Genomic DNA, 26146 nt, shown 5'->3' with positions numbered 1-26146 from the left:
CCGGCTGCCTCCCCGCTGGGCCCCGCCTCTCTCTTTTCTTTTCCGTCGCCAAGATGGCGGAGGCCGAGCTGCCCCGAGACCTCGCGCACTTCTTGGACCGGCACTTGGTCTTCCCGCTGCTGGAGTTCGTCGCCAAGATGGCGGAGTACGACCTGACCACCAAGATCGCGCACTTCTTGGACCGGCACTTGGTCTTCCCGCTGCTGGAGTTCCTCTCCGTCAAGGAGGTACGTGGCTATCCCAGAGGTGGGAGAGCCGGCCCTGCAGCTGGGGGAGCGGAAGAGTGGCAGACGGTGCCACCAGCTGCCGGTGCCTCTCCTGGACTTGGGCGCGCCGTCTCTTTCCTCAGGCGCTGCGCGGCCTGGGCCCGGCCCGTGAGGCGACTCGGAGCTCGCTTCCCAAGCGAGGAGCTCGGGGCTTCTGCACCGCGTGGGGAGAGGGCGAGGGAGAGGCGTGTGGGCCTTCCTCGTGAGGGAGGGAGAGCAGGGCCGAGAGGAGGCCTGGGGGAGCCGCTCCTCCTCATTCCCCTTTCTCGGATTTGGCGTAGTTTCTTTCCCTTCCCCATATTCGGGGGAGGGAAAAGCAAAAGCTTTCCCTCGCAGCTGCGGTTCGTTTTCTGCCTACTTTCCGACAGCGTGAGACGGCCTTCGTTGGCCCTGCGCCTCCTCTGCGGCCGTTGTCACTCGTCTTGCCCCTCAGCCGTGGAGTTGCAGGGCGGTGTGTGGGGTTGCATCAGTGTAGATAGTATTGCTAATCAACTTTAATTTTAAACACGAGTTTATGCTTAAACCAAATATAAGTTCCTTCTAGTGCTGTCCCTTGTTGGTCTCTATATATATCTTACATATGTAAAACATATATTTTTAATTATATTACTACAAAGAACCCAGTAATGCTGGAGGTAGTTTAGATTGAGAGGTCAGTCTAAACTATCTGAAGCACTCATCTGATCCAGTTTTCATGCCTAGTGTATGGATTTTGCTTGATGTCTGTCATCTTGGGGGCATTTTTAGTATTTTGGCATTTGTAAATCAGCTCAAGTTAATTAAACAGTTATTATTGTAGTGTTAATCTTGAACAACATGATGTTCAGAGCCAAATTAAACTTTTGCAGGTTCTGTATTTGAGATGTCCCTAAATGTGGTGTGGTGAATTGCAATACAGCCTTCATGCAAATGTATTTTTGAGATATACTCTAGTTTAGGCCCCCACCTACATCTTGAAGACCTAACAGCAGTTTACAACTCATGACTAAATTTTGGGGTAGGACTTTTAAAAAACAATTTGACAAGTTTAAAAGAACATCATTCAATTACACAAGCTAAACTAAATTTGCTCTTATGCTATAGACCTAACAAGGTATTTTAGATTAATCTGTGCTACAATTAAATTATAAGCTTGATCTTGAGTATATCTTTTGAGATCCATTTTAAATTATTTGACTAGTCTGCACTGTTCAGCATGTTATTTTGTGGAAAGTATTAACTACTTTGAAAGAAAAATCTGACCGTGCTTTTTTTAATATATATATATTTATACATATGTACATGTAAAACTTTCAGAGATTTTTCATGTTGGATTTTTTTCCCATGAATTGTAATAGCAATTGCTATTCCTGTTAAAGGAATAGTAATCTAAAATGTTATTTGTCTTCTAACTAGGTTTTGAAGTGCCTGCATTCAGCAATTTCCTGCTATTTATGGTGTCTTGCCAAGACTGGAAATGTAGAGAGGCTGTATAGTAAGCACACTAAATGACAGAGCTGTGAGATCTTGCAAAGCTATGAGATTTGATGTTTAAAACTGTTTAATTGGACAAAAATCCATAAATAAACTGTATCATAAAGGTAACTACATAACATGAATTGGAAACTATTCAATAGTATTCAAGAAAATCTGTTTTTAATTCCTATTTCAGATATACAATGAAAAAGAGCTACTCCAGGGAAAACTGGATCTCCTTAGTGATACCAACATGGTGGATTTTGCTATGGATGTGTACAAAAATCTTTATTCAGATGAAATTCCACATGGTAAGCTGCTCATTTAGAACTAAAATTTGTTTTACAACCTTTGTATCTGAAATAATAAACACTAGTGGTAATTTGCTTGTTGCACTCAAACTAGAATACTGTTTAACTTTGTGTCCTGGTTTTGTCTGGGATAGAGTTAATTGTCTTCCTAGTAGCTGGTACAGTGCTGTGTTTTGGATTTAGGATGAGAATAATGTTGGTAACACACTGATGTTCTAGTTGTTGCGAGCAGTGTTTTATATTAAATCAAGGTCTTTTCAGCTTCTCATGCCCTGCCAGTGAGAAGCTGGGAGGGGGCACAGCCAGGACAGCTGACCCAAACTGGCCAAAGGGATACTCCATACCTTATGATGTCATGCTCAGTATATAAACTGGGGGGGAGTTGGCCGGGGGGTGGTGACTACTGCTTGGGATCTGTCTGGGTATCGGTCGGCGGGTGGTGAGCATTGTGCATTGCTTATTTTGTATATTCTTTTATTGTTGTTATTTTCCCGTCCTTTTCTGTCCTATTAAACTGTCTTTATCTCAACCCACATTTTACTTTTTTTTTTTTCCCCCCGATTCCCCCATCCCATGGGTGGCAGGGGTGGTGGTGGGGATTGAGCGAAGGGCTGTGTGGTGTTTAGCTGTCTGCCAGGTTAAACCGCAACACTTTGGCCTTAACGAAAGGATGTGCAATACTGAAACAAATAGAATCCCCTGATCCTGGAAAGTTTGGGTTTGTTGGTCTATCAGGAACTTAGTCTTTGAGTGATGTCTGAAGTATTTCAATGCTGATGTGGTTATTTCTAGCACTAGGTATAGCCTAATAGAGTTGCACTTATTTTTCATCTGTCAAATTAAAACACTTGCACAATGATTTGGGATCACTAAACTTTTTCTTTAAAGCATCCAGTATATTAAGGCTAGATTTCCATTGTAAGAAACTCCATTAATCTGACTGTCCATGGTGGCTTTTTAGATTGAGGAGATACGTATGTTTTTGAAAATACATGTTTTCCTCACTTCCATCAACATATAAACTGCTGTTGCTGTTCCTCTGGAATAAAACCAATGATAACTAATGTTATCATAAGGAATATGAAATTTAATCTCTTACTGTCTTCTCCGTGATTTTTGGAAACTTTCCTGTTTACTACTTAAATGTCTGTCTTCCTGAGGAGCGTTTGCAGAGGGGGAGAAAATTAGAATATCTTGTTTTCTCTAATTTCTACCCTTCATGGTTTTTTAGTGTTTTGGGTTGACTTGTTCTTTTTCTGTGTTGTTGTTGTTTCTTTTTTTCTGGGTTGGTTTTCTGTTTTGGTGGCTTGTTTTCCTTCCTGACCCTAGTCTTTGAATATACACTTTCTTCCTATTTCTCCATCTCTTTTAATTTTGTGGAATTCCTCACCTTTTTCTAAACTAGTGGGACTACAGTCTGTTTTGCCTGCAGCTTAGGAGGAAGAGACTCGGGTGCTTTTGCGTAGTCAGGTACAAGATCCAACTGTTCTGCCTCTGGGTCTTACTCTTTTCAGGCTCTTTAAAGAGTTGGCAGTTAGCCTCTTTGGAAATACATGAAGAGAGCTGATAGTTATGGACGTTGGATTCAATGTTTTGACCAAATTTTTGATATGCTAGCATTAGATGTTCTTGTTTATCGGTGTATATGGAATGATGTGTAGGACTGATAACAAATAATGAGAACCAGAGGTTTTCACTTTTGTAATCTAAGAAGCAGTTTTAATGATAGCTTCACCTTTAGGTTACTTGTCAGTTCTACTGATTAAAAAAAAAAAAGTCAGACTGTCTCAGGGCTGTAAAAATCTCAAAGCTGAATAGGTTTTCCTGTTTCTTTCCTTGCTCCAGCCTTTCTAAACTGTTGAATATTGCTGTTATCAGTAGTAAGTAAATAGTAAAATGCAAAAGTAGTAAACAGCACAAGAAATAGCAATCCTAGTACACTTTCACAAAGTAACTAGTCTAATGTCTCTAATATTCTGATTACAGCCACTTATTCAAGCAGGTTGCTAAGTGCATAATTTCATGAGGTCATACTGCAAGTAAGTTGAATGAATTTGGTCACTGGGAGAGCTTTGCCTTCATATAGTCCAGCAATCTCCACACTTGTAATGTTTTTCTTATACTCTTCTCAAACATCTCAAAATTTATGCCATCAGTTTGGCAGGATTTTTTTTTTTTTTTAACTTACTGTTGTTTGATATGTGGCTTTTATTCAGCAGTATAAAATTAACATAAGCAGAGGAATAATTTCAATGTGGCTTCTATTCAGCAGTATAAAATTAACATAAGCAGAGGTAATAATTTCATGTGGAGTCAATTGTTCAGGGTGCTTGCTTGTACAGCTTTCTATGAAAAGGTCTTAACTTACTCTGAGATCTTTCTGGTATGTGTCATCTTCATGCATCAGTACTTATCAGAATGTATGTACAGACAGGTTCTTCTTATTTGTGGAATTGCTGGCTTCATTAGAATTTTATGCTGTTTTGTTGTTGTGTTTTTTTAAGACCTCACTGTTTTAAGTACTCAAAGCTAAGTTCACTTACACTATTATACTTAGAAATGTCCCTGCACAATTTATAGTTGCTTTTGTCTTGTCTTCCATGGGATCAACTTACAATTACAGAGCCAGGAGATGTCACAGGAAAACATTTTCGTACTGTTAGTAAGTCAACTGAATGGTTTTTCTTTCGTCTGTTTCCCCTTCCTATCTTATAATCTCAAGAGTCATCTGAAGTTGGAGATAATTTCTCCTTATTGGAACACTTCCTATCAGGCAAGTCATTCTTAGATTTAGGTCACCATTATGGTATTAGCCACTTTGGACCTCTTTTACAAATATATATGTAGTCAAGTCACGAAAGAAATGTCTAATACATTCACTGTGGCGTTGAGTGTCCTGGTGTGTGGCTCACTTTCATGGTTTCCAGAGGCTGTTCTCCCCTGGGATTTGGTCTTGGCTTCTCTGATCCCATAGGTTTCTTGGCTCACAGCCAGTCTCAGGGTGCTACTGTTTTTTCTTTAGGTTTTTTTTAAGCATATAGGCTTTTCTGAATTTTATTTAAGTGTTCATTTTATTGCACTGGTAGCACTCAGTGAGGAAGTTTGGGTCTGTGTAAAATAATAACCCTAAAGCTGTTAGTTCTGTTTCCTGATGTTTTTGCATGCTTAATTAGAACATTAAACCATAGTGTTCCAAATCCTAATTTTGCATATTGAGCTGCTTTAAATTCTTCCTGTCAATTTTCAGTTAAGTATTCTAAAAATGTTCTTTCAAACCTGGTTAGTTAGAGGAAAATCAATCTTAGTGGTATCATAGCACTGTTTTACTTTTTTCAAGTTTATTTGGAATAAGTGAACTTACTTAAAAGGTGTTTCTTCCTTAGTGGAAGCCTGAAGATACTTTGTCTAATACAGACTCTGCTCCAGCTATACCTGGTCTTTAGTGGCTTGATTAGAACTCCACACAGGAGGAAAGGAACCAAATGTTAGAAGCTTTTTATTAAGTTAATGAATTGTTAGATACCTCTGGTTTTGTGACTTGACTGAGGGGACAAGCGAGGTAGAAATTGGGAAGACATGTTCGAATGTGCTGTTAGCACCATGTAGTTACAGGTTGGTTTCTGTAAAAAGGCATTACATTAAAATCTCTTTTGTTTGTGTGTTTAGCTTTGCGTGAGAAGAGAACAACTGTTGTTGCACAGCTGAAGCAGCTTCAAGCTGAAACTGAACCTATTGTCAAGATGTTTGAGGATCCAGAGACTACAAGGCAAATGCAGTCCACTAGGTAATTTCTAACATAATTTCTCAGGATGGTTTGTTGGTACCTCTTAGGTGTTGATGGTAAGAATGCTCTCTGTAGTGACTGCAAAGAAAGACATTTTTACTTCCAGCCAATATTTAAGTGCTTGTGGTCAGGTAATTGAAATTGCTGGACACAATTTACTCTTTTCAGTGCTTTTACCTGCTGTGCATAAGGCATCTCTGTTGTTGTTAATGTTCATGCATCAACTTGGGACAAGTGACAGTCACAATTTAGTGCAGTCAAATCACAGCCAAGATTGGTTTTGGGGAGGTTGGGGGGCTTTCTTTTTGTTTTTTGAGGGGGGGTGTTTGGGGGATTTTTTGGGGGATTTTGAGGGGAAATATGGGCTGAAACAATTCAGATACTCTTTTCTAGGAGACCATCTGCCCTCTCTCCCTTCTCTACCTTCCACAGAGGATTATGGAGTGCTGACTTTCTTAGTCTGGGGGGCCTGGTGGATAAGCATCCTTTCAGCCTCATAGCACATATTTCTTTCAGGAGTCCTGTCCTTCCCCACTCCTTGAACTGGCCAACTTCTTAGTGTAAGATACTGCTCATAAGGATCTTTTTAAGACGTATCCAATTTCTTCTCACTTTGCTTATGGGAGTAATTAGAGTGAGTTTGCACATTGTGTCTGAGGACTATGAGAGTTTTCTTATGGTTAAGCGTGAATTGGCCCTGTAGGAAAGAGTTCAACTGTCATCATTGAGGAAGTAACTGTGCAACTTCAACAGAGGGGTGGGTAGGTATTTGTTTAGTGTAAATTACTGCTTGTTGCCTTTACATAGGAAGCATTGTTATTACTGTTGTAAATGTGTCTAACCAACTCTGGAAAATTAATTAGATTCCTTCTTCAGCCTTACCTGCTCTGAGATTTCGAATAGAGCATACCACATCAGATAAAGCACCTATGGCTTGACTTGAATTTGAAGGTGAAGCCTGTACTTGTATTTATTGTTGGCAAGCTTTATGTATCTACTGATATGGAAGACTATAACATTGTTTCTGGAATTTTCTTAGAGAAACATTGAATGCACAAACTTTTTCCTAGTCTGCCAAAATCTTCTTGATGAGGTGTACCTTTGTTTGGGAACAACCCCCTTGAAGAAAATGGGTCCCTCAAGGGGGAGGAACTTGACTAGAATTTACTCCTTGTTTCAAGTGCAGTTTATCATCCTTCTTTCCTTTCCCCTCTTTGCCCAACTTGCTGAGAAACTTAATCAACCCTTTTGACCTGTGTTTTCTCCACTATGTGCATTGTTTTCAGAATTTGTTATAGTCTAACTTACAACTTGGTCAGTACAGAAATAGTGAGGTGCAATACATTGGGTCTCAATGGACAAATGAAACAAGATGTCAGTAGAAATCATGAAATCTGTTAGCTTTCCAGCACTTCGGGGAAAAAGCTTCTATTTTCTGTTCTGATATCACCAGAATGTACTTAAGCTTCTGCTCTAAAAAGCATTGTTAGGATAAGTAAGCCACCTTTGTATCTGATTTCAGCCTGAATATTTGTCAGATAATTATATTAAGAAAAGGAATTACACTTGCTTATGACTTGGGTGGTTACGCAAAGCCAGGAGCCACTTGACAGCTTTTGGAAGTATAGCTTTGAAAGTGAAAGGCCCAATTGCCATTAGTTAACTGCCTTGAAGTTATTAACTGGGACTATCTTAATTTAAAGAAAAGATTTCCTGATACTATCACAACTCTATTCAAATCTAATTGAACTTCTGATCCATATGTAGAGATCTTGTTCAATTCTTGCTTTGCCTTTAGCCAGTTTTTATAAAAATATTTGGTCTCAAAAAATTACCATGTTGCAATTCTAAGTACTAGCATTTCTTGGGAAATGTATTGTGTTACTTGACCTTTGAGTCACAGAAGTTGGTCAGTAGTACTTTTTCCAAATCGAAAATGTTATGTTTGAAAGCAAGAGATAAGATCAAAAAATGAATGGAATATAACTTGCCTAATGCTATAAAATATTAGCCCTGCTACTCATATGCAGCAAGTTTTGTTTCAGAACTGGTACATTTTTTGTTTTTAAAATGTTTGAAAACTTCGCAGCTTAGAAATACTGGTTTTGGTTATTGGCTTGACAGAATTTCTAATCCACATAGTTGGGGTTATACAGTAATGGGGAGAATCAGGCTGAAAGGTGTCAATCTGTCTAGACCAGAGTAGTGTGCTTTAGACAGTAGAAAACGACTTTTGATTCTTTGACTCTTATGAATTTCTGCTGGTGGCTTGGAATCTATCAAATTTAGAGCTGCATATTATCAGGGCTTTAGATCACTGCTTTTGATCCTCAACAGTCCTGTTTGGAACATCAAAGTCTGGGAAATGGTGGAAGATGATGTGTGAATGAGACTTTGCAAGTGGAAGTTCTTTCAAGAATAAGCCAAAATACTTCACTTCCTTTTTTCTGTGCAGCCGTTGGAGGACATTGACTCTAAAATCATAGAGGAATAGTCAGTATTCGTCATCCTTGAAGTATGTTCCACTGAAAGAAACCATGAGATAATTTCATTGCTTCCACAAGTATTACTGGGAATTGTCATTCTTGGCTACCTTGGCAATGTGCCATTTCCCTGTAGAATCTTATACCATAAGTTCTAATTAAACAAACTTACAGCTTTGCAGTCATTTGTTTCAGAGTAAATGGGGAAATTTTCCACTGCATACACTTTTACTGTATTGTTGTCCCAAGAGTAATTTACAGCTTGATGCTTTCCTCTTCAGTTAAATCTTGGGTACATGTTCTATCAAATATGATAGTTCCATGAATTGTCCAAGTCATCTTTACCACATGATTAATTGAAGTGTGAATGTACAGAGGAGATGAAATGGAGGGTAGCTACAGGTATAGAAGCATGCCCAGGGGCGTGGGGGGCTGGAGAATAGAAAACATGTCATTAATTCTTTCTGTATTGTAGAAAGGCAGTCCGTACAAAGTGCCAAATTGAAAATACTTTCACTTATGAGTAGGAATTCAACTATGTATATGAATTCAACTGTGGTTCTTGTTGCCAGAAGGTTGCAGCAGAGTTTGAATGGAATTCTTACTGCATTGAAAAACTGGTGTGCTAAAATTTCACTCTAAAAGCTGATGAAGATCCATTGTGGAGACTGGATAAAAAATTATTCATTGAGTTAACTTGTTTAAAAATAGGTATCTAAAGTCCTGTGGTCATTAATATGAGACTTATTGGTGGTAGATAATTTCATGCTTGCCTACTGGAGGCTTGAACTTCCCTTTGATCTAGGTAATACTGCTTGTCTTTTTATTATCCATATTGAATAAAAAAAGCTTCAGAAATGTGATCATGTGTGAATTAGGTGTTTAGAACTTACTAAGTGTGATTATTTTTTTGCATTCTGCAGGCATTTGCTGTGGTAGAGGTATTCTTGCTAGCCACTGTGTCCCAGTGCTAATAGAGGGATAAGTTTCCCTTCTAATTCTATTTTACTTTAGTCTTTGCCATTTTTTTTTTCTGTTTCCTGTTAATTCAAACTGCTTGGCTAGAGTAACTGCTGTGGAATTAGAACATGAGAGTGGGGAGAGTTCTAAGTCAGAATTTAACTTTCATACTGAAAGCTAAGGATGATATCAAATTTAAAACAACCTCCCACCCTTTCTTGGCTCTAGTTATTGTTGCAGGTGGCCTTCTTTATTTAAAGTTATAATAACTTTATTAACTTTAAGATTTGAAACTTCATGAGACTTTAGGAATAGTTGGCTCACTACTTCTGCAGTTGCTTTTGCACAACAAGTGGAGGAATATCACTTCAAATTTATACTCTATTTGGGTACTTTACTTTTAACAGCTAAAGGTTGTGTTGTGTAGCACGTTGCGTAGCGTGTTGCATAGTGACAATCAGTTTGTTTTGTAAAAACAGCGGTTTTTATCTTTTTATTATAGGGATGGTCGGATGCTGTTTGACTACTTAGCTGAGAAGCATGGTGTAAGTGTTTTAGTTCTTATATCTGTTTGAATTCAGTTCTAAATATCTCCACCCAACCTCCCTCATAGCCAACAGCTTTGAGCAATTAGGGACAAGCATTTTGGCTTGTTTCATGTCAATGTAGCTAATAGGCAGAATTCCTGATGCTAACATACTTTATTTGAATGCCTTTGAACTTTTAATTTTTATACAAACAAAAATAAAGGTGGAACTTAATGTTAGCTGCATCCTTGTAACTAAGATATGCTTTACTTTGTAATACAGAATTTGACCTTTTTTCCAGTATTGGTATAATCTTTAATTCAGTGGCACGGATTAAGAGTATAATAGTTTTCTATTGTCTTTCATGTGTACAATGTCTTTCAAAGAACTTAAAGACTTCAGAGGTTACTTTACTATTAAAATTGGCTTGTAACAGCATGTTTCTTTTTCCTAGTGAAGAAAGGCTTTTTTTATTTCTTTTCAGTTTAGGCAGGAGTACCTAGATACACTCTACAGGTATGCAAAATTCCAGTATGAATGTGGCAATTACTCAGGAGCTGCAGAGTATCTCTACTTCTTTAGGGTTCTGGTAAGTTTTTGGTGTGGCTTGATTTTGGGTTTTGTTTTGTGGTTTGTTTGGTTTTTTTTCCAATGAAATACTTAGACCAGTAAGTTGTCTGCATTAATTCTTAAAATATAATACTTTTGAGCTTTTTTGAGACAATTGCTGTGCACCAAAGAAAAGTTGAAAATAATTGTTAATAATCATCACTGACTATTGTCCAGCAATTCTGTTATTTTCATGCTGAACTCAGAATTGTCCTTTAAATTTGTAGGTCTTGTGGTAACATTTAATTAGAGAATACATCTTCTTTCCTCACTGTAAAATGTATCCTGGAAAAAATTTAAAAAAAAAAAAAAAAGCAAAATGGGAACTTGTTTTTGTGCACAGATGTAATGAACAGTAGTGAAAAGCTTGCAGGTGGTTTGAATGTAATTGGTGCTAATGGTGAACTGCCAGCTTCTTATCTGAACTCTCATCTGTCTTCTCTTGAATTTTCTGGTGGATTTAAGAGTATGTCATCTGCCTAGGAAATGTAAACAGCTTAAATGAGAATTGTAGAACCAGATCCATCGTCTCTGAAGCAACTCTTTTCATGTTGTTGTAATTCATATCATTTGTTAATGGTGGGACTGAATTTTGAGAATGAAGATTTAGTGTCTTGTAAGAATCTCAACACAGTAAATATATTGTTGGTGGTCAGTGAATGTGCCATTTTACTAACAAATGGAAACTTAAGGTAACTGCTTGAAAATCCGGATACTGTAGCTAGAACAGCTGCAGTATCTAAAGGCAGTTATTGTGAATAGCTAACTGTAAGTACATGATTTGGAACCAGCACAGTGCATGTGAACCTCCTCAACTAAAAGTATCTGCTAAATTGGCACCTTGGTTGCCTGGAAGATAATGACTTCTAAACTCTATATCTCACGGATACGTGGAGTGATTGCTGAAAATATGTAGTGATTCATATGTTGAGGTTTGTTCCTTGCTGCCTGATTTCTAGTCCCATCTAAAAATATCCTTAACTTTCTGAAATACTGCTAGAGTAAATAACAATAATTCCTGTAATTGACTATAATTAGAGGCAAAATTGGGAAATGTATCTTTAATCAGAATAGGGTTTAAAGTAGGAATGAGTTGAATTCTTAGCTTTATCATCAACATTTAGACTGACTTTCAGCATTATAGGTACATTCCATGTGCTGAGAGAGGAAATTTATGTATTTATGTTTGTGGGCAGCTGTCTTTAATTCTTTGTGCTTTAATTCTGGGCTTAGCATTATGTTCTTATATGTCAAATAACTAATTTCAAAAAGTGAAGGACTGTTTTTGTGCTGTTAATGGCTTGGTATAGGACTCGTTGCTAACTCTGATGGGAGAAGATTTGTTTAAAGTTCTGTATGATGAAACATAACCTATGAAAGAACTATTGTAACTGATCTGAGAACAGAATTTGACGCTGTGAATGACCTAGTGTAATTCATTCCTGTATAAAACTACACAGCTTGACCTTAGGACTACCCTTCCAGGAAATAGATTCACTACTGCAAAGTTGGAGTTTTACTGGACATTCTGTAAGAAGTATGCCCTTTGGCACAGCATTAGCAGAAAGAACTTTGAGTACTAGCTTTTTTAAGGTGATTACCTACTGTCATGATGTTCTTCAGGAACCTGCTTTGTAATAACCTTGTTTTAGTAGTTTAGTAGCATTTTTATATGGTGTGTTTAAAAAAAAAAAAAATTGGAACCAGTGTGTCATCTGGTGCTCAGCCATTTCTTTCTTTTTTTTTTTTAACTTAAACTGCAGCAGCATGGAGCTTTGTCTTACTTTGACGGGATTTTCTAGTTTCTACTTCAGAAGCTTTACTGTTGTGTTTTCTTCTGTACCTAAATTGCTTTTTCAGAAAAGGTACTCATTTGGAAAGATAGGACCATGCAAATTTGATATCTTGTAAATTAAAAATACTGCCAGAAAATATTTTTCTTATTTTTTAAAGTAAATAATAATTAAAAAAAATACTAAGACTATGATTTTATTGCTGTTGTTGAAAATAGGTTCCAGCAACAGACAGAAATGCTTTGAGTTCTCTGTGGGGAAAACTGGCATCTGAAATTCTGATGCAGAACTGGGATGCAGCCATGGAAGATCTCACAAGACTAAAGGAGACAATAGATAATAATGTAAGTAAAATCTTGGTCATGTTAGTAAGGGGAGTGGTTAGAGGTGTTAGCATTCAAGTTTTATTAGGATTCACTTGCAGTCTTGTTTAGGAGTAGTTTACCACCTTTTCACTAGATACTTTGTTAATAATAGTGGGAGAGTCAAAGGGTGCTTCTGAAGAAATAGTGAAGCTTCCTCTTTCAAATTACTTCGCTCTTACCACATTTGAAAATGTAGCTGAGAACTCTTAAGGTTTTTCCAGTAAGCAAAAAAACTAGGCTCAAGGATGATTCTGAGGGCAAGGTATCATTGTGTGAAATTGTTTGCTGCTTAAGTTTCAGATAGTTGTACTATTCATCTTCTGTAAAGGATAAAATGCATGTAACTGAACTATACTCTTCTCACATGAAAATAACACTTTTAACAGAAAATGCAAGATAGCTTGTTTTTGGAAGTAGTTTTCAGCCAATTCAGCAATTCCTCATCAGCTCCTGAGTTCAGATGAGCACCAAGAACATGAAGAGAAAGAGTGGGGCTGCAGTACTAATTCAGAGCAACTGAGGTGATTAAGGACCTCTTGGTCTTTTTCTCTGCTCGTGGGGCTTCAATGGCCATATCTGAAATGCGAGAGCCTTACTCTCCTGAACCAGAATCTTGAAAAGGTGTTTGTCTTGTTCCACCCATGCTCCCCCCACCCCCTAACCCGACTCGTTCTTTATCTATGTGACAGATAACTAATGTTAACAAATTTTCCTTCTCTAACTTTCTCATCTTTATGAATCTATATGGTTGTAATAGACTATTAAATTTGACTTATTCATTAGACTCCAAGATTTTTTTAGGATAGAATCATAGTAGTTAGTTGTCATGCTCTTTGCAGTGATTATTACTTGCTATGTCAGTTCATTCTCAACACATTGCTTTGCAATCTGTTTGAAGTGCTGCTGAGATTTGGAGCTAATACAGATACTTAGAGCTGAATCCTTATTCGTGCATTATCAGCTGGTTTAAATGAAGATAGTTACGTTCTTATTTCTTGGCTGAAAGTGATTATGGTATTTTATCACTGTCTGAGAGCATATGGCAAAAAAGTTCTTGTGAGGCTTTAGAAAGGAATAACAACTGAAAAGCTAGAGAAGCCAAGTAGTTCCTCAGATCACATCTGAAGAGGGAATACAAGAAACAAAATTCAGCATTAAAAAGGGAAGTAATAACTTATGTTAGTATGTTGGTCTTTGGAGAACTAAAATCTATGCTCTTGCCATAACAGAATACAAGTTTTGGCAAACAGTTTGGAATATAGTATTGGAAAATTTATCTTGGTTATAACTTTCAGCAGATTTATTTTTAGCAGATGACACGTTAAAAAGCTAGAGGTCAAACTCAACATGAGAATGATAACAGCTAAAAGGAGCCAGTGGAAAATCACAAATTTTTGAACAATTACAGGTTTCCATGCACTAGTATTCATGCAAACTTTCTGTGTTTTAGTTGACTTAAACCAATGTTATGTTTTCTTTTAGTCTGTCAGCTCTCCACTGCAGTCTCTTCAGCAAAGAACATGGCTCATCCACTGGTCTTTGTTCGTGTTTTTTAATCATCCTAAAGGGAGAGACAATATCATTGACCTCTTTCTCTATCAACCACAGTAAGTTGTGTTGTGCTGTGTTGGGGTCTTTAAATCAAAATGAAGGCAGATGATGAATATGCAAGTTTGTCGAACATTTTTCAGCCCCAAGCCTGAAGCTGTTTCAGAAGTTCTAGTGATATTAACACTTTGAATATTTTTTCCAAGCCTTTTTTTGAATTTTTGTGTATAATCTGCTTTTCTTGGTTTTACTTTCCCTTCAAGGAGAATGGGTCATGAAGTAGGAAGAACTGTCTCTCTTTTCTGGTGCTTACGGGGGGACAGAATAAGTGGTTGTGCTAGATTACCAACTCTTACAGTATCTTTTAAGGACTGTAGGGGCAGGTATTGTTCTATTTTGATTTTACAAAACCTATTTAAGAAGGGTTCTTGAGGGAAATCTAAGAATAAAAATGAAAACTGAAACACTATAGCCATTTGTGAGAGGACCAACTTCTTACATGTAGATCTAAGTCTAGAACAGCTTAACACTGAGAAATTAGTTACAAGTTTTGCTCTCTTTCTAGTATGTGGTTGCAGGTACTGTATTAGAATAGGAGAATAGTACTAGAGAAAAGCAGTTTAATTTTTTTGCATGATGATCCCAGTAGACTGGTAATTTGTAGTGGGCTTTTTTGCCTCTTTTTTGTTTCATAGTGTATGTGTTTGGTTTGTGTTTTTAACTTATACTTCTCACTTGTAAATATGGGCTAATTTATTGGACAGTTGAACAGGAAAGTTGCAGGCTTGGATGACAACATGAAAAAGGACTTCCTGTGGTTCTGTGTGCCCGTGCAAACCCCTCTTGTGAAATCAGTGTAGCTGACAGCTTAGGCCAGTGTTGACCTGAACTTAGCACATGGACTGTTCCCTTGCAGTGCTAGCCCCTTTTCTCTCCCTAGTGCACTGCTACCTTCTCTTCCCCTTGCTTCCCTCCCCCTATCCCAAAAAGATGATCACAAGGTTAACAAATAAATCATCCTTCTATATTTGAATAAATGGTCAGTCATAAGCCCTGGTACTGTATTGCATAGAAGGTGCGTAAGGTTTATCATGAATACTGTTTTGATGCAAAATTTGCATTATCTGTGTTTTACCTGTATTTTTTCTTTCTAGGTATCTCAATGCAATTCAGACAATGTGCCCACATATCCTCAGGTATCTGACTACTGCAGTCATAACAAATAAGGATGTTCGAAAACGTAGACAAGTGCTGAAAGATCTAGTCAAGGTTATTCAGCAGGTAAGGATTGAAATGTCCAATATTTTGTGTCCTTTTTTACTGAGACTTCATAATAACTTTCTTCCAATAATATGCCTGGTTTAGGATTTCTACTTACATATTTTTGGTGCTCACTTTCTCTCATTGAACTATTTTCTCACTGTACAGTAAAATGCATGTCAATCAGTGAGAGGACAGAATATTTTTTTCCTCCTTTCATGTCAACAAGCAATGAGTAAAATAGAATATGCACTCAATTTTGCTTTTCTTTCTCTATGATTAAATGCAGAAAATTCAGCGAGATATGTGAAATGGCTTTGGATCTGATTCTTCTTTTTCAACCTTCCCTACAAGGGATCTTGTTTGCATTTCAAAACCACTGAACTGTGTGCATTTTCTTGAAAATGCTTCTGTTGTCACAGTTATATGAGGATGTAGACATGGACAAGAGCAATGAAAGAATTGTGCTTGATAGCAATCAAGGATGTTATGGCAAAGATTTTTATCCGAAATCAGCATGCAGCTTGTATATAAGCCATCATGCTTCAAACACTTTGAATGATAATAACATATATTGTGAATAATAAACTATGGTATATATGTGACAGTGCAGTTATTGCAGGCTAGCAATCAATTATATCCATTTCAAGCATTGATGTAACTACTGATGCAAAGCACAATCAATGCAAAGATCAAATTTTAAGTGTATTTTAATCTGTTTTTAAGCATTAGTGTTCACAAAAGAAGTAGCATAAGAAGCTATAAACTAGTGGAAGTGTTAAGACTCATCTCTTATTTTAAGCTAAAATCTGATTTTAGCATTGAACTTCAAATATTAGAAATTCATATTACATTAGAAGTCAAGTAACATTTTACAACTTCTTTTGCTTTCATTTTATCTTGTACAATTGGTATGAATAAAAAAAGGATCACTAAGGTGTTCCTTCTGAAAATACCAACTCTGGCTTTGGTTTTGGAATATCTGATACTTACTTCTCAGTACTCTTCTACTTTGTATGGTTCATTATATTAAATTATGAAGTGGTGGAGGTTTTACAGATTTGAAAGCAGATCAGACAGGATAATTAGTGACTTGTCTACATAGGAAAAACAAAGCATTGAATGAAGTGACTTGTCAAATGTCATATGGTAGGCTCATTGCTCTACTAGCAATTAGAGATTGCTAATACTTGCAGTACCTTTGCAAGTATTGAACTGATAGGTAAGCAGTTTGTTGTTCATCTCTATTAAATTTAAAAGGTGATCAATCCCAGACTGTTTTAAATAGTGGATGTCAATTACGTGGTTAACAAGTACAATTTTGATGTAGAAAAACCTTTACCTATAAAACTGAATTTTAAACCTAAATAATGAGGCTGTAAATACAGTTCTTTGGGGAAGGAAAAACAGCTTTGATCCAGGAAAAAAAAAATTTCTTAGTAATTCCCTTAATTTGCTGATCTTACTGTGTGCTAAAGCAGATATTGACAGATACTGAGTTAAGCTGTCTTAATGTGCATTAGAGACATGTCAGAAGATGTTTAATTATGTCTTAATTTACACAGATGTATACAGATCTAGTGGTGTTCCTGCCTTGTAGTTGAGAAAGCTGAGTAATTCCTGTAATGCTGAAATAAGTTCAAGTATTTTGTATGTAGAAAGTAGCATTATTTGTGTTAGCTATGTTGTCTGTGTAAATCAAATGATCATTCAATTTGAACCATGAAGGATTTGGTGTTGGACTAGTCTTTGAAATCAGAATTTAGGAAGGCTATCTGTTCTACCATGTTTTAAGAAATTTGGAGTTTTGATACAGAACCAGCTCTAATCTCTGACACTTTTCTAACACAAAGATTGTAGCACTAAATGCTCAAGGTGAAACTACACTTCTGGTTGTTTAACCAGACTATTGTGGGGGGATGCGCATTTATGCAGCTTTTATAAGTCAAATTGTGAAGTATAACTTAATATTTTTTTTTTAAGGTGATGTATGGACTTGTTTCCAGCATTAACTTTTCTTTGAAGAATATAAGGAATACTCGAGTGACCTTGTGGCCTTGATTTCTAATATTGTTCCTAATTTTTTTGACAGGAGTCCTACACATACAGGGACCCTATCACAGAGTTTGTAGAATGCTTGTACGTTAATTTCGATTTCGATGGTGCACAAAAGAAGCTGAGAGAGTGTGAAACAGTAAGGCTTATGACATTTATAAGACTTTTCTTCCTTTAAGTAAAGATCTCTCAAATTGACAATGGCCAGCTGATTTGTTTGATTCCATTACCAATGTTTTCTGATGAGCTTTAATTCATGGGGGTGTGTGGGGGGTTGGCTTTTTTGACAACTCATTTTGTAACACTTAAACAAGACTTACCGGTAAGGATATAGCTTTAAAATTGTATTTAAGCAGTTCTAGAACAAGAAGTGGATCATGCGGTTGGCTGAGCTTCAGCTTTTCCATTAGTGTTTGAGAAGTGCTTGAAGAAAAGCTTGGATTTGTGTTTTGTTCTGAAGGATACCGCATACTGGAATTGTAGTGGTGAAAAATAATGTGAAATAACATTACGATAGTTCAATCCATATTCTTGGAGAATTCTTAGTTAATCTACTGTCAACAGTTAAAGACACCTAACACTCGGGTTGACTAGTGTAAAAGTTAGTACTTCTAATAGCTGAACATTAGTACCAATTCTTAGCCTCTGGTTTAGCTTGCCTTTTATTAGTGTTAGTCACTTAATTGGGTAAATCAGAAGGCTTATCTTCACTGCATAGGGCTGGTGGTCTTGTAATCTGAACTTTATAGGCACACTTGCACTACTAAGGAAGCAGGTTTGCATGGTAAGGAGAATGCTGATCAAATTGTAGAATGAGAGAAGAATCCTACAATATGAGGAGGGAGTTAAATTTTATGTGTTGGAGGGATCTTCAGTAGAACTATGACAGCAGTAGACCTTGTTCTCTTCTTGAGTCAGACCTCAATGATCATGTCAGCATGCGATTTTAGTTTATTAAGCTGCAGAACAATGAAAATTTCTGCTAAATCTGTAGCTCTTTCTCCACACCTTGGAATATACCAAGAACTGTTTTTAGATGAACTGTTCATTGATCTTACTTATTGATGTTTACCAGTAAATTACTACTCCTGTGTCTGTTCTCAGTGTTCCCTTTCTCCTTACACTTGCAGGTGCTAGTGAATGATTTCTTCTTAGTGGCATGCCTTGAGGACTTCATTGAGAATGCCCGTCTCTTTATATTTGAGACTTTTTGTCGCATCCATCAATGTATCAGCATTGGGTAAGATAATTTCTTAATATTGCAGTTTGAAAAAATCAGTCCTGGATGGCAGTTTGACAAACAGTGTAAACTTTAGTAGTAAAATATTCATTCATCAAATAAAATAAAAATAATTAACTAAAATCTAACTGGGTAGTTGTTTTTCTAGTTTTAGACCTCTAATGTGATATACTTAAATTACAACAATCTTATTTTGAAGTTGAATTCTTGTGGTTAACTTTAAAGCAACCTCTCTCTGCTACCCCCACCAAACAAAGTGCTTTGAAGCTAAAACTTTCTCATGGTGTCAAATTAGATCTCTACTGGATTTAATGGGAAATTTCATACCCAGTGTCACCAAAGTCCAGGTGTCTTAATTTGGAGCTCAGTTCCACACATTGGTACAGAATGGTAATATTAAGTAAATACAAATTGTGAATACAGCAATTGCTTAAAGTTTATTTGTATTTGATATATACAGATACCCATGTCTGTCTTACAGGTATGTTCTTTGAAAATTATTAGGATTGTATTGCTTTTTTCATTAATTAAATAGAAAACAATGGATCTTGATCTTATTCCCTGTAGCACGAAGTGAGTGATCTGGCTGTAAGAAAATGTTCTTCGCAAGGATGTTTGTCGTTTACTCAAATTAATTTTGTAAAAGCAGACTTTTCAAATGGATCAGCTCTGATGCCTCTATTGTAAAAACTAAGCAGGAAGATGTTGTTATGCATGCTTGAGATCCCTTTCCACTTGGCCTTTGCCCCTGTTCCCCATATTTCCATGTCCCTTAAATGTAAAAAGGAAAAAAGTGAAGTGAAAAACTGAATGTATGAAAATCTCAATGGTAGAGAACAGTGCAGAGATCCTTGAGACAGCAGAAACCAAAGCTGCTAAATCGATCACGTTCAATGGAGTCTTGTTACCAGCTTGCATCCAGAGCAAATGTGTGCATCTGGTCCTCTGAGGAAGCGATTTAACGCTGCTTGATTTCAAAAGAAAAGGACTTGAGAGAAAATTGTCTTGGTTTTGCAAGCTTATTAAAAGGATTGCTTTTTTCGTGGATAGGTATAGTTGGAGAAAGGGCAAAGATTCTTATTACTTTTAATCTCTGTTCACTGGGTGACACATTTGTCTTCAATGCATGTGGAAACTTTATCCTTTGTATCAGCTCAAAATGGTCAATGACTTCAATGTAAAAGGCAAACAGTGAATTTGAGCATTTTAATTGGCTATGGTGTATTGTGTTTTAAACATAGTCATAATAGTAAACTGAACAAGATGCTGTGAACAAAACTTTTCCATATTAATGTTGATTTTTATAAGGGGGCTAATACTTTATCTAAAAATCACTTTAAGCAGAATACTGCACACTTAAGGATAAAGGTGTCTTTAAGTATTTGGAAGAAAAAATGTAAATATAGTTCTCTCAGGGATGAGTTTCTGGGGAATAAAAAAACCTGATAGTGTCTTGCTAATTCCTATAAATGATTTCTAGTACTGTAAAATACTGCACATACTCAAGCACAAGTTTTCAATGGAACTAGATGTTTAAGCTTTTTTTAAAACTAAAGACTGGATGTCTTTAAGAAGTCTGCTTCTCTGATCTGGCTCCAGTCAATGAGCAAAGAATCCGGAGGATGTATCTTAAGTATGCTTCCAGTCTCTCAGTCAAAAGATACTGATAAACTGTGGGTAACATAGTAGTGATTCATTACGGCAAAAATAGCAAGCTTACTTAAGAGATCAAGGTTTATGGTAGGTGGTTGTCATTTACTTAGTGTTTATTACTTATTTTACAATTCATATTTTTTGTGCCATATGTGGTATTTCAACTTCAAGTATGATAGAAAATACTGTAGTTGGCTTTCCTTGTTATGTGTAAGTGATTCATAAATATAGGTAGCAGTGTCTTTATAAGCATTATAGTGTGTTCTGAGGCAAGTGATAAACTTTGAGTTGAGACATATATTTCAGATTGACATGGATATTCCTACCATGTATCGCTTCAGGTAATTGCATGCGGAATCAATCGTCAGTAATGAGATTCTTTTCAGTAGGTCATTACGTTTTAAACGACGGACATAAGCCTTAAATTTGTGCACAGGCTGTAACAATCATTAGATTTGGGCTTATTCAGTGGGCTGCATAAGTGTTTTTTAGTGCATTTCAGACTTGTTTTTGAAGAAATTAGCCAGTCGAAATGCTTTTAATTAAGCATTTGACTGAGGCATAGTTCTTGCATTTCTTTGTCCACAAGTGATTTTCACTGCTATTCCTGGACTCAAACTAGTTGGTTGTACCACCGTGCTTGATAAGTACTGTTTAACTATTTGGAACAAATTTGAAAACAATTAGTGGGAAATCTGCTATTCCTTATGCTAAATGGAAAATAGATGGCTCACTTAATGTTTTTTTTAACTACTTACATCTGTTAGGCAGCTGACACTTTTCCAAAGGACGTAGTTGCTTTATCAATTTTAACTTAAAATTTATACATCCCGAATCATCCTGCAATTAGTTTACTGTTTGAAATATCATGTTTAATAGGGAGTGATAGATGAAATTAATTCAGAATGTGTTTTGGTTAGTTTGATATGCCTGTGTTTAATTGAAGAGCTGAATATGCTTCATTCTTCTTTTCTATATATTTTTCTTCTGTGCGCAGTACAAGATAGGCTTATTTATATATGAAGATGTGTGGAATTCAGTAAACCTGCCTTTTAAGCAAAGGAGAACTTAAATAACACTTGCCCTAGCATGACCCAAATAAGTGAATCTCCTTATAAAACAGAGGGACAGAAATAATCTGAAGAACTATTTTTGAAACTACCATTGGGAAACTACCCTTTGAAATCATCTGTAACTTGAAATGGTAGACAGTATTCTTTAAATATTAACAACATTTTTAAAAATTTTTAAAATCACTAATTTTTATTGGATTATAGTGGGGATTTTCATAAACAATGGTAATCTAGAATACAACTTTTCTTGCTTCCATTCCTTAGTATTAATGGTGTTTAATATGTATTTGTAAATCTGAATGTGTCACTATTACTTGAACTGGTAAACATGTATGGGGTGAAGCTGTAGCTTGTATCTCTTGAGAGTATTAGATACCTATTTTAACAGTGTGGTAGCAGAGTAGTGTTTGTTACATAACTGTAATCAGGATAGATCTTCAGTGCATTTGCTCTGGAAGGATAGAGAATGCTTTTTTGGCTGTATGTGTTGCTTTACCAGGCAAATACCTCCTCCATGTTACACATCCAGGCACTTTGGGTGGTGCTGGCTGCTCCAGTGTAGCCTGCAAGGAGACCCTAAAATGGAGTCCAGTTACCACAAGTGCTGGATTAAGGTCATCTTTTGCGTCAAAGGTGTGATTAACATTTTAGGGTTTTTTTAAATACAGATATCTTTATTTCACTAAGTTGTTACTTGATAACTTTGGTTATTTTGTATTAAAACTTCAAATCCATGTAAATACCAAAGCTAGAAGTTAAGATAAAATAGGGTTTTATATCCTTTTTTACCCTGTCATTTTCATTCGGATTTGTAAGTTTTCCAAATGCATGTGCAGAAAAAAATACCTGTACAGCAGTGTGTTACTTCTGTCATGTAGCTGCATAATGCTATATGTTCATATAACATCTATAATTCAAAAAAGGCCACCTCTGAAGAAGCTGAGCTAGTAAAACTTAGACATAATAGGAAAAGGTAGAATTATCTGCTAGGTGATAAAAAGCACTTCATGCTTTCTGGCTTGGAATGACTCTAGAAGTCTATGCCCTCTTCCCCTCTAAGTACACAGGGACTTTAGGTTAAGGAAAAAGCAAAATATAGGTGGTGTAGATTGGAAGGGACATCTGGAAGTCATCTGGCTTAATCCTGTGCACATAATTACAACTCTGAGCAGGACCCACTGCAATGTTCCCTTGTGCTCCTTAAGGCCTTGTCTAGTTGATTCTTGACTATCTCCAAGGATGGAGGTTTCATACTTTAATCCCAAAGGTAGGTTGCTTAATCACCAGTGTAGTGGTAGTAGCCATTCTTGTGGTCATCTGGAGGAGGAGTTACTTTATCTGAATCCTATTGATGCTTCTAAAAGAGAAATATGAGAATTCCCCTAATGCGCACACACTCCCCGCCCCATGTTCTTTCAGTTGGAAGTTTCTTTAATTTCAAGTCACGTGCTTAACATCACTGATTTGGAGGTAGGAAAGAAATTTGTAGCTTCTTCCTCTTGAACTATCTGTCTTATTCTGCCTAGATGACTGAAAATTCCACAAAAAATCACATCCCTGATATCTTCTATTCTCTTGTCCACCTTAACTCTTTACAATTACTAATTCAACCACAGATGAACAGTTCTAGTGGAACAGTCACTGCTGCAGTTGGATTTTACCAAGCTCCAGATACTTTGTTACCCATTTGTTGTGAACTCACTTCAGCAAAATAAGTCCAGTATTCTAGGTTACTTTGTTTTTTTTTCTATTCACCTCACTTGATGTTCATCTGTGACAAAAAATGGAATTGGGAGAAGTGTGAGGGATCAAGAACGTATAGAAGAGAAAACTGTATAAAGAGTGTATAGATAGTCTAGCTAGGTAGACGAGCTAATAATTGATTAAAGTATTTGCTTGACACTAATTGTCAAGAGGAAAATAACTTTTTCAGGTGGAGAAAAATGTTTACAAGATCCTGTAAAATGGTGAGAAATTGACCTCTTGTGCAACTCAGCACAGCCAGCTGGTGCTTTGGTCATGTCTGTAGCCCTTACCTCATGACTGTTACCTTAGTCTGAAAGCTGATGGAAGAATGAGTGTTACAAATGTCCTGTATGAGCCAACTGCCAGCAGGAAGCTAAAGGAGTTGGCTAGAAAGCCACAGGAAACGCTATCAGAAGGAATTATTCCAGGACAAGAGTGTTTGTTTCATTAAGAATTTTCCTTTCTCTGTCCTCCCCCACCATCCCTCCTTGAAATTGCAAGAAGTTTGAGCATAGTGTATTTGTCACATATTCTATACCAAACTGTCTCATGGCTCTTGTTCCTGAAACTTCAGAGTGAAGTTTATTGCTAAACACTTTCCTGGACTAATTAGTCTAAACTTTCTTGACTGCTGGCTGGATTTATATAAGAATAAAAGCAATTCAATTGTTCTATTTATAATGATGGTTGCTGTTTTGTGTTGTGGTGAGATTACTTAATTGACAGTTTTCCAAAGAATGTTCATGTAGGCAAGGTTTAATAGGAATAGACAAAAAATTGTGCAGGTCAGGATTTAAGTGCAAGATGATGTAGTTCAGAATGAGTAAGTATATACTTCAGGATGTGAATTCCTTATTCACAATGTCCCAGTGGGGACAGTGGGGGTGCAAGATGTGCAGGAGTGCATGTATGTAAGCTTTAAAGTCACTTCAGTCAAATGAAAGTATGCTTCCCAGAGATGTGGTATTTATTGAATACAAGTCTTGGGCTGTGCCAAATTTTGTGTTGGTTTAACTTGTATTCCATAGTCCCTAGTCATGTTTACCAACATCAGAGGGATTCCATTTCACCTTTTAATAAGTCTGTTATCTCTTAGTATGTTGGCAGATAAACTAAATATGACTCCTGAAGAAGCGGAAAGATGGATTGTCAATCTAATTCGAAATGCACGATTAGATGCCAAATTGGATTCAAAGCTGGTAAGACTGTACAGACGGATCCGAGTGAATTTGTTGAATTTTTCATTAAATTTCTTTTACTTTATTCAGGAACAGCAAGTTCTAATTTCTGCTGTTTTGTTTTTCTTTGCCCATAAAGTGTAGTGGACTTCATTTATTCTGTTTTGATCCTGTGTGTAAGATGATCTGTGAAAGCTCTGAAAGCAGAGCATTAAATTAAAGGCTTATGCATTCTGAGTGATTGCGAAATTTGCTGTATCTTTGCTGTGTTTCAGGGCCATGTAGTCATGGGCAACAATGCAGTCTCACCTTATCAACAAGTGATTGAAAAGACCAAAAGCCTGTCTTTTCGTAGTCAAATGTTGGCTATGAACATTGAGAAGAAATTGAATCAGAGTGGTAGATCTGAGGTTGGTATAAGTTATGTTTTTCTGAATTCCAGTTATCAATTTGCTGTATCTTTGCTGTGTTTCAGGGCCATGTAGTCATGGGCAACAATGCAGTCTCACCTTATCAACAAGTGATTGAAAAGACCAAAAGCCTGTCTTTTCGTAGTCAAATGTTGGCTATGAACATTGAGAAGAAATTGAATCAGAGTGGTAGATCTGAGGTTGGTATAAGTTACGTTTTTCTGAATTCCAGTTATTTTTTTTGTGACATATATTTAAGTATAATTCTTAACCTATTCCTTAATTCATCAGATGTACCTACTTCTAGTTCTGACACTAGGAATTAAACTGGAAAAGGTTAATTTTCTTATGGTGAGCATTAGACAGTGATTCTTGTTTTCTTCTTACCTCATCATGACGTATTCTTTTTTCGTTGCATAACTGTCATAATTTGATTCTCTACTTTGTTTAAATGGTCTCCTTCACCACCTGAAAAGGGCTGATTTTGGAGGGTGACGTTTATGAAAGTAGTTATATTACTTTTTTCAAGTGGGTTGTACTCAAAGTATCGGTAGGTGTGTATATAGTATTGAGAGAAGAATGAATGATGCTTGAGACTGGAACATGAAGAAGAGTTGTGCAAAACCCGAACTGTTAAACCTGTTTCATGAAATACTAGAGAATATAATTAGGTCAGCCAGAGGCTTAAGTAGAACCAGTGAAAATGAGAAAGTTGGCAAGATCATCTGGTTTTGCCTCTGTCCACCTTACAAAATGAGAAACTTTGTGAGGGAGAACAACGGTGTAAGGTGGATGACTGAGGTCCACTAAGGACCCAGCCATACATACTTAAAACAAAAAAACCCAAACAAACCACACATTAAAAGAACTTAGAAAATATTAGAAGTTTTATTTGGCTTTCTCACTGCTTGGCTGAAATATTGATGGAAGTTGGACAAGCAATGGCACACTATTTACTCCATTAAAGAGGAGTCACGTGAAACTTGCATGATATTATTTTCTTTAAAAAAAATATAGCTGCCAAATTATTTTTATATTTACTTTGGAATCTTCTGGAACTTTTCCTTTTGAATTACAGCATGTATTTCTGCTATGTCAACACTTGCTTTAAACTTATAGGGTATCCTTCACTAATTAACAATATTCCCACTTCATAGCCATATATCAGTATTATGAATTTTTTAATCATTTCTTATAAATTTCAGTAACCAACAGATAATATAATTTCTTATCTACTAATCCTTATTTATTTATTTTTTAGGCACCTAACTGGGCTACTCAAGACTCTGGCTTCTATTGAAATACTGCTGCAGAGGGTGGAAATCAGTTTTCATTTGACTAAAAAGCGCATAAATATGTAACTTTTTTGAGAAAAGGTAATTATGTGTTCCATCTAACATTATTTGAATAAAATTGGCTAATTTTAACAG

The 26146-nt window shown here is 36.5% G+C and overlaps 1 protein-coding gene across 3 annotated transcripts; it reads left to right on the top strand.

Moving 5' to 3' along the window:
* Nucleotides 1–26146, top strand: EIF3E (eukaryotic translation initiation factor 3 subunit E). Of its 3 annotated transcripts, none has more exons than XM_009281966.2 (14): nucleotides 1–62; nucleotides 147–227; nucleotides 1918–2032; nucleotides 5699–5816; nucleotides 9762–9804; nucleotides 10271–10375; nucleotides 12407–12532; nucleotides 14036–14160; nucleotides 15256–15382; nucleotides 17454–17555; nucleotides 18547–18656; nucleotides 24225–24327; nucleotides 24582–24716; nucleotides 25978–26146. In XM_009281966.2, the coding sequence occupies exons 1-14, from the start codon at nucleotides 54–56 to the stop codon at nucleotides 26014–26016; spliced, it is 1338 nt and encodes a 445-aa protein (XP_009280241.1). In that variant the 5' UTR covers nucleotides 1–53; the 3' UTR covers nucleotides 26017–26146. The 3 variants fall into 3 exon arrangements, with proteins under 3 accessions (XP_009280241.1, XP_009280240.1, XP_019328310.1); XM_009281965.1 differs by having other exon boundaries at nucleotides 24–53; nucleotides 138–227; XM_019472765.1 differs by lacking the exon at nucleotides 1–62 and having other exon boundaries at nucleotides 132–227.

The sequence above is a fragment of the Aptenodytes forsteri genome, unplaced genomic scaffold (assembly GCF_000699145.1).
Source record: "Aptenodytes forsteri isolate BGI_AS27 unplaced genomic scaffold, ASM69914v1 Scaffold421, whole genome shotgun sequence".
Taxonomy (NCBI): Eukaryota; Metazoa; Chordata; class Aves; order Sphenisciformes; family Spheniscidae; genus Aptenodytes; species Aptenodytes forsteri.
Note: the sequence above shows the minus strand (reverse complement) of the source record. Positions and strands in the feature narration are given on the sequence as shown.